The sequence below is a fragment of the Martes martes genome (assembly GCF_963455335.1).
Source record: "Martes martes genome assembly, chromosome: X".
NCBI lineage: Eukaryota > Metazoa > Chordata > Mammalia > Carnivora > Mustelidae > Martes > Martes martes.
The window spans coordinates 57,366,271-57,376,432 of NC_137897.1; the positions used below are offsets into that span (position 1 = coordinate 57,366,271).

At 48.7% G+C, this 10,162-nt stretch overlaps 1 protein-coding gene across 1 annotated transcript; it reads left to right on the forward strand.

Annotated features, from left to right (window-relative positions):
* Nucleotides 1–6,898: 6,898 nt before the first annotated feature.
* Nucleotides 6,899–7,522, forward strand: LOC308337186 (polyadenylate-binding protein 1-like 2; the record flags this gene model as incomplete). The annotated part of the gene is made up of 1 exon (XM_080795290.1): nucleotides 6,899–7,522. The coding sequence occupies exon 1, from the start codon at nucleotides 6,920–6,922 to the stop codon at nucleotides 7,520–7,522; it is 603 nt and encodes a 200-aa protein (XP_080651416.1). The 5' UTR covers nucleotides 6,899–6,919.
* Nucleotides 7,523–10,162: the final 2,640 nt, after the last annotated feature.

Sequence of the window (10,162 nt, forward strand, 5' to 3'; positions counted from 1 at the left end):
TTCTGTGACTCACTGTAACCTTCTGGGTGTTTAAAAACCTGTTTATGATTTCAAAAGGATCAAGAAAGACATAGTCAGGTAGACAGAAGCCCTCAGGAAGAATCAAGTTTGGATCCAGGAGTGGTCAAGAGTATTCAAAGAAGGCCCACAATGACCAGCATATAGAAAAGTGAGAATGGGGAGGTTGGCAAGGGCCAGGTTATGCAGCTCATTATATTTAAGCCACATTGAGGATTTTGTACTTTAGTCAAAGTGAAATGGGGAGACTTTCTGGGACTTTGAGTAGGGGAGGCAAGAAGAGCCATTCATTTTTCAGAAAGATCAGTCTGGCTACTGAATGGAGAAGGCAGTTTAGTGGAAGCAGGCGACCAGTTACTTTGGAGGCTATGGCCGAACCCATGAGAGACATAATGGTGGACTCCGGGGCAGCTGGAGAGGTTCAAGTGGTGTTTTGGAAGCAGAGGTGATAGGACTTGCTGAAAGATGAGAGAGTGGCCAGAGGAAGATGTGGGAGTGAGAGAAGAAGGAAATAGGGGTGCCTCTTCATTTTTATTTCATTTTCATACCCAGATGGGTGGTGGGACTATTCGGCAGGAAGGGGAAGACTTCTGTGAAAGGAGCAAAGTTGAGGGAGTGTAGGAATCCGGAGGTGAAAGAACATCAGGAATTCCATTTTTTGCCATTTTAAGGATGAAATGTCCACGAGATATCCAGGTGGAGATGTCAAATAGGCAGACAAATAAGTATGAGATCACAACCTCCTATCCACCCCCTACACACACACACATACACACACACACGGGACCATGTACTGCTCTCTGTTCTGCAATCTTTTCTCACTTAATAATAGCATATTTTGGAGGTCCCCCCCATCAGTCCATATGGGCATAATTCATACTTGCTAGTGGTTGCATAACAATCGGTAGACACGTGGATCTCGAATCCACTCGTGGCTGGAATCATGGCAGCACTGCAATGTCTTCAGTCATTTCCCAAATGATGAGTGTTTGCTTTGTGTCCTAGTTTGCCCAGTATGAACCCTCCCACGATAAACATGCTCCTGCATATGTCCGGATGTCCTGGAGCTCTTATTTCTATAGGTCCGATTCCCCGCTCTTTCCCTGCCCCACATATCTGTCTTCCTTAACATTTCAGTTTATGAGGATCCAAAGGACCTTTTGCTCAATGTGCTATATTTACTCAAGACAATATAATAATCATTGTTATTATTTGTTACATAACAGGGGCACATCCAAACACTTTCCAATTCTTCCTAAATTAAAGCCTAAGGCTGCCTTTTTCTTGGCTCATATCTCATAATTATTTTCATTTGGGGGAATTTGGGGGGACGGTGTGAATTGACAGAAATGATTTCCTTATGCCAAAATACAGTTATGCTTTCATTCTCTTTCCTCCGGGCATCCTCCCTACAGCTACGCCAACGAGAAATTCACGGGAAGAGACTTCATTACATAGATCACTGTTTTCAGTGTTTTGATTCATTTTTGTATGTGGAGTTGATCTGTCCATCTCCCCATTTGGTACCCCCCCCACCTTCTTCCATTCATTTTTCCCCTTTCGCCTACTCTCTGAACTGCATTTCCACTCCTTTCCATTTCCACCCTAGCACACAAAGTGTCTTGCTGTCCCGTCATTTTAAACCAATTCCCATTTATGTGCAGCCAGGAGCACTGAAAGAAAGCAAGACCTGAGTGAGAACATTGAGGCTGGACCATGCAAGTCAGGTTTGGGGCCAGCCCTTTTTAACACCCAGTCCCTTTCAGTCTCTTCTGCTAGCTTCTTATTCTCAAGGTAACTTCTAAATGTGGGTGTGTCTCGGGGAATAGCCCTGCACCTTCTTCCCCTGACTATACCCTCTCTGGGTGGTCCTGCCCAATCCCCTGGTTTTAAATACCATGTCCGTGCCCTGTTGTCTTAACAGTCCTCTCTCTCCAGCCTATGTGGACAACAAATAGACTTCAGACCCTTAACATGTGCAAATAAGAGCTCTTGACAACCCTGCATTGCTTTTTTCTCCCTTCTCCAAACCTATCACACCCACTTCCCATATTGCCTATAACCATAGACAACACCTCCATGATCAAGACTTGAAAGAAAATAATCTTATAGCAATCATTCATTTTTAAAGTGTGTTTACCAGCTGCCTTCAATGCATCAGCAAGTGATGTCTCTTCTCTTTCCAGAATGTCCTGTGACCCCATGCACTATTCTCCAAATCCATGCTGCCATTCCTGGCCAAGTCACTGCCATCTCTCAACTGGACTACTGCGAGAGGGTCCAAATTGGTCTCCTCACTTTCTTTTGTGCTCTGCCCACTTGCAGTATTTTCCACAGAGAGCAGCCAGCAAGAAATTATTGAATATAATTAGGTCATGGCACTTCCTTGATTCAAGCCTCTCTCTAGTTCCCCAGAGTACTTTTGAGTAAAAACAAAACTCTTCATCGTGGCTCCTTCCCACCACTGCACCGTCTTCTGGTCCCTCCACCCCACCTCTCACTGGGCTTCAACCACACTGGCATCATTTCTGTTCCTCTGGCACCCCAGTCTTCTGTGACAGGCCAGTGGGAACTGTAGATCTCTCTGCTGGGCAGGTTCTCCCCCTGATTCCTGGCAGGACTGATCACTTATCGCTGTCCTCAGGAAGGCCATCCCTGACCTTTGCCACTTTTGCGGGGGGGAAGGGGGTTCTAGGTAGTGCGTACCAAACCATCTTGTTTTTTTCCACGAGGGCATTTGTAGCAATCTTTAAATGCTTTAGAATTTTCTGATGTGTTTATTGTCTGTCTTCCCTACTGGAAAATAAGCTCCCTCAGTACAGGGACCTTCTGCCTAGAAGAATGCATGGTACAGCATAGGCCCCCACCCCCAAATACTTGTTAAATCATTGGACGAATGAAAAGAAGAACACATCTTCCCACAAGAAAGAGACATCTCCCTCCCTCCATTGATGCTCCATGGGACTCAACATTTCTGCCTCTGTCACAGTGCCTAGTAGTCAGAACAATTTTGATTGTAGATGGCAGGGACTGACCAGGAATGGACTAAAACATGAAGGGACCTCATGGAGGCCTCTGTGAGAAAGGACTTGGAGAGCATCCCCCAGCTTCTCTCCTTGTCACTTAGTAGCCCTGTTCCTATTGCTGGAGGTTCAGGGATCTAGGGATTGTCTTCAGGTTTGACAGGTTTGGGAATTTGCTGAGCATAGCATGACTTTCTCAAACTTTTTTCTCCTGCTGTTTCACTGATTTCTATTGGCCCCGTGGGCTGGAAGTCAAAGCCAGAGAAAGAGATGTTGTTGAGTCTTGGTCCTTGAATCGGTCCCGCTTGGCATTTCTGTCTCCAACAACAGGCCAAGAAGTTCTTCTCATAACCTACACATTCCCTAACCCCCTCACCCTGACCCAGGAATCATGGCTTCACCCTGGCCACTACTTCCTCCTTGGGTCCTTCTTGGATGGCCACCTGGAATGGTGAGGCACAGCTCATCTGCCTCCTGCCTATAAGCAACCTAGACCCCTAAGAGTTGGCTCTTAACAGCAGTGACAATGATCACCTTGGTCAAGCACTGGCAATACAGCAGGCTTTTCCTATGTCTCTGTCCTTTTCCTTTGTTGGCACTAGCGCTGTCTAGGGGCAGTGGGCTGGATTTTGCAAGCTGGTGAGGTACATATCTGTGTATCTGCTTCTCAGCCACCTTGGGATGCTCTCCAGCCAGCGATGGGAAAGTTCTCACTGCCTCACACCCCACAGTGACTCGGTCAGTTCCGCAGGCTCGGGATTTGTTCTGTCCTGTACACCTGCCTAGGTCCAGCCAGCACTGCCGCCACAAAACACAGCTTTATTGACCCAAAGAAGGTGGATGGGCAGGAATGAGGGAGAGGAGAGAACATGTGCTGGGCAGATGAAATTCCATGGCCATCACATATGTGTGTGTGTGTGTGTGTGTGTGTGTGTGTGTGTGTGTGTATCCCAAAGCCCAGGCAGTTCAATGCCTGGCTCACAGTATGTGAGGAACTCCTATTGATGGGAGGAAAGGAAGGACAGAGGGAAGGGTTGTTCTGACTCTTTTGGAACCGGTCACATCTTGACTGTCTTTTTGTTCTATCATCTCTGTCTCAGTTGTGTGTAGGGGAGGGTGCATGCACACATATATATATATATATATATATATATGGGGTTTTTTTGCCCAGTTTTATTGAGATATAATCGACATATAACATTGTATAAGGTTAAGGTGTACAACACAATGATTTTACAGATAGAGAAATAGATAGCTATAGATAGAGCTATAGAGATAGAGATATAGGATTGCCACAGTAAGTTTAGTTAATGTCTATCACCTCACATAGTTACACATTCTTCCTTGTAATGAGAACTTTTAAGGTCTACTCTCTTAACTACTTTCTGTATTGATGTTTAATTTGTGCTCTTTCTAAGGATCTGAGGACACCGATTCCCTCCTTGAACGTGCTGAGTGGTGCCTGTGAGCTTGGGTGCAGAGTCCAAGCACCTTAGCTTGCTTTTCAGGGCTCCACACCTTCCAGCTCCATCTGCCATGTGCTCTTGGAGACCGTGATCTCTGTCCACGCCAGAATATTGGCTTTGTGTGTGCTAAAGTGCCACAGGGCCTTGGGCACAGACGGACCCCTCTGTTTGGAATATCTTCCTTCCTGCCTCCACCCGGTGGACTCATCTTTCAGAGCTCACCTTGGGGCTCTCATCTTCTGTGCAGCCTCACTTGACTCCTACCAGGAAGAGTTAGCGGCTGGGTCCTCCTTTCTGGAGCAAGTGGGACCCTCGCTTCTGTTGCACTCTATGCTAATGGTTGCCCACTTGTCTATCCCCTCAGCATCTGGCACTGTGTGGCCTCTCTGCTTCCACAACACATACCGCTCACCTTTTCTCACCAGGCCCCACACCTCACACACATCAACACTCACTACTCACTTATCACATGGCCTGCCCCTTAGCTCCCAGTGCCAAGTACTTGATAAGGCTTTCACAAATATTAGCTGATGAACTGGGACCAAGCACCTCATTCTAGTGATGTCAGGCTTTGTTTTTGTTTTGAACATGGAGGTGTATTTCTTGGTTCGTGTTGGTAACCTTAGCACCTTGAGGGCAGAGCCAAGAACAAACAAGTGCTTGGCTCTGGACCAGGCCCTGTCGCCAGCCCTTGGTGTGGCTTTCCTCGGGGTATCATTGAAGACAGCGCTAAGGACAGGGTGCTCTGGATTTCTCCCCTGTCGGGCTGCGTGTATGGAGGCAGGGTGGGCGGGAGCAAGAATTGGGGAGGGGGAGCGCGGAAGAACTCTAGGTCTCTAGTTTTCCCTTAGGTAGTCTGGCGCAGGGACAGGGTTTCCAGCCCAGACTGTCTGTTCCCAAGGACAAGCTCAAAACCAGCTTATGTCTCGTGCTTCCCAGACCCCTGTATCCCTAGGGACCCGCACAGGGTCCATAAATATTTGTGGCATGGCGTTATGAATGAATGAATACGTGTTCTTTATTCCCTCTTCCGCAAGTGTTGCAGAGGAGGGAAGGAGCTGGAAAGGGGGAGGAACTCTGAGAAAATGGGTCAGCAGGCTGCAAGGAGGGATAGCCCCGCTGGCCCCAGCTGCTGCTCAGAGTAGGTGTTGTTTCCTTGGCGGCGGTGATGTTGGGGGGTGTGTATGAGCGGAAGTGGGGAGAACCCCTGGATGTGAGAAACCCATTTTTCCAGGCTTTGTTTAGGTCAGGCAAGTGTATTCTCCATGCCACCCACCCGCTCTTGCAAGGTACCTGATTTGTTCATTTAAATGATCTATTGGGAGAGGGGGGATAAAACAAAACCCTCTAAATCTAACCCGTATTCCCGCAGTCCACAGCGGAGCCCTTTCCCTGCCTTCCTCTTCATGAATATCCAGGCGACCTGAGAGGCTGAGGACTCACCCCCCACCCCCTTACCGCCCCCCCCGCCCCCGCCCCCGCCCCCGCCCCCGCCCCCGCCCCCGCCTCAAGGCTCCCGCTCACGTCCCCTCCCACAGCCCGCGGCCCCACAGCCCCGCAGCAACCACAGGGGGAACCAAAGAGACAGAAGCCTTCCCAGCTGCCCGGACCACAGACGCCAACACCCCCCCGCCCCCCACCACACGCCGCCCGCCCGCGCCCCGCACGGTAGCCCACGACCGAGCAGCGGCGGCAGCAGCAGGCTGTACAGGCTGCGGCGACTCGCACCGGCGCGCTCCTGGCAGCGCTCACTTGCTATCCCAAGTGACTTGGACTCGCCAGATCGACTGGCCCCAGGTCCCGGCCCCAGCTCCTACTCGCGCCCCCCGCCCAGGTTCCAGCGCCCACCCACCCTCCTGTCCTTTCCCGCCTCTCCGCCCCCCAGCTCGCGGGAAGGGAGGTCGCGGCAGCGGCCTGGCGGCACCGGCGACCCTGGCGACAGCAGCGACAGTGGCGGCGGCGGTGGCGGCAGCGGCTGCAGCGGCAGCGGAGGCTGCGGCGGCGACCGTGGCAGAGGCTGTGGCGGAGGCCTCCGTAGCGGAGGCGGAAGCTGAGGTGGAGGCTGAGGTGGAGGCTGAGGTGGAGGCCGAGGCCTCAGTAGAGGAGGCAGTGGCGGAGGCCACCCGGGGGGAGGCGACGGCCGCCCTGGCAGAGGGGGAGGAGGCGGAGGCCGCCCTGGCGGCAGCGGTTGTGGAGGCCAGTGCGGCTGAAACCGCCGCCGCCGCCGCAGCAGCAGTGGAGGCTGCGGCGCCCTCCTTGGGGGAGGCGGATACGGATGCGGAGGTGGCGGCGGAGGTGGCGGAGGTGGCGGCGGAGGTGGCGGCGGAGGTGGCGGCGGCGGCGTCTGCAGCTGCCGACGCAGCTGCGGATGCGGAGACCAACCGGGGCTCCGAGGGGAACCCAGACTTTCCTATGGCCTCGCTGTACGTAGGCGACCTGCACCCTGAAGTGACAGAGGCAATGCTGTACGAGAAGTTCAGCCCGGCAGGGCCCATCCTCTCCATCCGCATTTGCAGGGACAAGATCACCCGCCGCTCTCTGGGCTACGCGTACGTCAACTACCAGCAACCGGTGGACGCCAAGCGGGCCCTGGAAACCCTGAACTTTGATGTCATCAAGGGCAGGCCGGTGCGCATCATGTGGTCCCAGCGGGACCCCTCGCTCCGCAAGAGTGGGGTGGGCAATGTCTTCATCAAGAACTTGGGCAAGACCATCGACAACAAGGCGCTGTACAACATCTTCTCGGCGTTCGGCAACATCCTGTCCTGCAAAGTGGCCTGCGACGAAAAGGGGCCCAAGGGCTATGGGTTTGTGCACTTCCAGAAGCAGGAGTCCGCAGAGCGCGCCATTGATGCGATGAATGGCATGTTCCTGAACTACCGCAAAATTTTCGTTGGGAGATTCAAGTCGCATAAAGAACGAGAGGCCGAAAGGGGAGCCTGGGCCAGGCAGTCCACCAGTGCTGACGTCAAGGATTTCGAGGAAGACACCGATGAGGAGGCCACCTTGCGATGAAGACATGCCAAGAATGAGCCAGCCAGCAGAGCCAAACCTTGGCTCCCACCCGGTTTACAACCCCCCTCTTTGCCCCCCTAACCCACCAGCAGTGTATTGTATTGTACTGGGAGTGCAGGTCTCTCTCTCTCTGTCTCTCTGTCTCTGTCTCTGTCTCTCTCTCTCTCTCTCTCTCTGTGTCTGTCTCTGTCTCTGTGTTCCTCTCTCTCTCCCTCTTCCTCTCCCTACCTCCCCCTCCTCCCTTCCTCCCTCTCCCTCCTTCTCCCTCTCTTCTTCCCTCCTCTCCTACCCTCCTCCTCCCTCTCCCTCCCTTCTGCCCTCCCCACCTCTCCTCTCCGCCCCCCACCAAGGGCGTTGCTAATAGTCTTGCTAATCTGTGCCACTTGATAGATTAGAGGCTGCCTCATCTCCTTGTGGTTTGGTTTAAAAAACACTTTCATTCTCTCTGTTCCCTACACAAGTAATACAATTTCTTGGTAGAAATATCAGAAAGGAGAAGCATCCCTCAGATGAGGGAAAACCAAGAGAGTAATTGTTCCCCATGATCTGACTACCCAGAGTCAACCACTTTTTGGTGTGCTGTTTTTCCAGGCTTTCTTCTGTCCCTTTCTCTCCCTCCCTTCCTCACTCCCACCCCACCTTTCCTTTTAACACACTGTTATAGAATGGTTCATGTGTGTGGTGTTTCTTAACCCGCTTCTTCAGAAACTAAAACCAAACAAAAAATCAACCCATTGAACTTCTTTCCTTGTTATTCAACAGGCTTCTGAAATGTCATCTTCAGGGCCTGAGGAGTGTATGGATGGATCTTTAACATTTCTGTAATCAGTCCCACATTGTTGGACATTCAGGTGGTGCCTAGTTCTTTTCTTGTGTTTAAACCCAACACTGCATACTCTGAAGAATGAATCCTTCCTTGTCAACCCAAATCTTTGCTAGCCTACCGGATGGTCTTCTTAATTGTGTACTTGCAGGATCCACAATAAAATATCCTTGCAGGATATTTTAAAGACTTTTCCTGTGTGTTGCCAAATGGCCCCTTCATGAGCATTGTACTGATTTGCATTCATGCCAGCCAGCACAGCTAGTAAAAAGAGTATGTCCATTTCCCCTGCATATTCTCCTGGTCACTGTAATTGGGGTGTGTGTGTGTGTGTGTGTGTGTGTGTGTGTGTGTCTTGGCCAGCTTGATAGGCTGCAAATGGTATTTCGATGTTTGAGGTTGTTTTACTGGATGTAAATGCTCTTTATCACCTCTTTTCCCTGCACCCACTTCCTGCCCTTTTCCCCATTGTCAGCAAAATCATTCAGGTTCGTTGAAGGGAAAAATAAAAAAGCAGAAAGGTAAACAGAAGAAATGTAATATCCCTACTAATCAGTTCTAATCACCACCCATACCATACTGAAATATTTTCATCCATGTGTCTGTAATATATTCCAAGAACTACCTGAAGCATTTTTGGCTGTACCTCTAGTATTTTTTTGCATATGTCATATATGTATATAAGAATGTATATACTGTTTTTATATCTGCTTTTTCACAGAAAAATATGTGTGTATATATGTTTATACACACATACTTTTTATTTCATTTCATGTCATTAAAGTTACTTTTAAAAATATTTTCTCTGGCTGTTAATATAACATTGAATTGATGACTCAATAGATGGACAGAGGGATTAGGTATAGGTATATAAATATATCCATGTCTGTATATCTGTTAATGTCCATGTGAGTATATATATTTTAACTGCTTCCTAATTGTTTGATACTTGTTTTTCTTTATCCAAACAAAGTTGCCAAAATCATCATAGTGCACAAATTTTTGCAGACTTTCAGGATAATTTTCTGAAAAAAGTACTGCTAAAAGATAAACTGAATTTGCAAATATTTGGCTGACCTTGTCAGGTTCACCAGTAGTGTAACAAGACCCAGATAGCTATATTATTTTCTGCTCTTGGTTTTGCAGTCATTTCTGTATTTACCTATATTTTCTCAGGGAAGCAAGAGCATTTGTTTTTATCTATTTTGAACACTTCTAATGCAAATTGTGCATGATTAAAATAGAAATTTTTTTTAAAAAATTAATGTAACAAAATAAAGCAAAAATTCTAATACCATTCCTAATAGCACTACTTTACAAAATACATTTAAATGGGATGCCTGGGTGGCTCAATGCGTTAATCCTCTGCCTTGGCTGAGGTCATGATCTCAGGGTCCTGGGATTAAACCCTGCGTTGGTCTCTCTGCTCAGCAGTGAGCCTGCTTCCCCCCTTCTTTCTCTGCCTGCCTCTCTGCCTACTTGTGATCTCTGTCTGTCAAATAAATAAATAAAATCTTTAAAAAATACATTTTAAATAAATATATATCTACATATTTTTAAAATACACTATGAACTCTTTCATTGGAGGGTATTTTCCCTATAACAATTTTCTGGGATCATATTTCTGAATCATTAAATATTCTCTTAATTCAGTCGTTACATAATAGTGCATTGTGGGATGAGCTATAATTTTTATAACCAGATTTCCTTGGGGTATGTATGACTTTTACATGTAAGATGAGTTCTATGGTGAACACTTTTGCAGCTGAATGTCTTGGAAAATTTTATTGCTTTCTAGTCCTTACTGTAGGAATTTC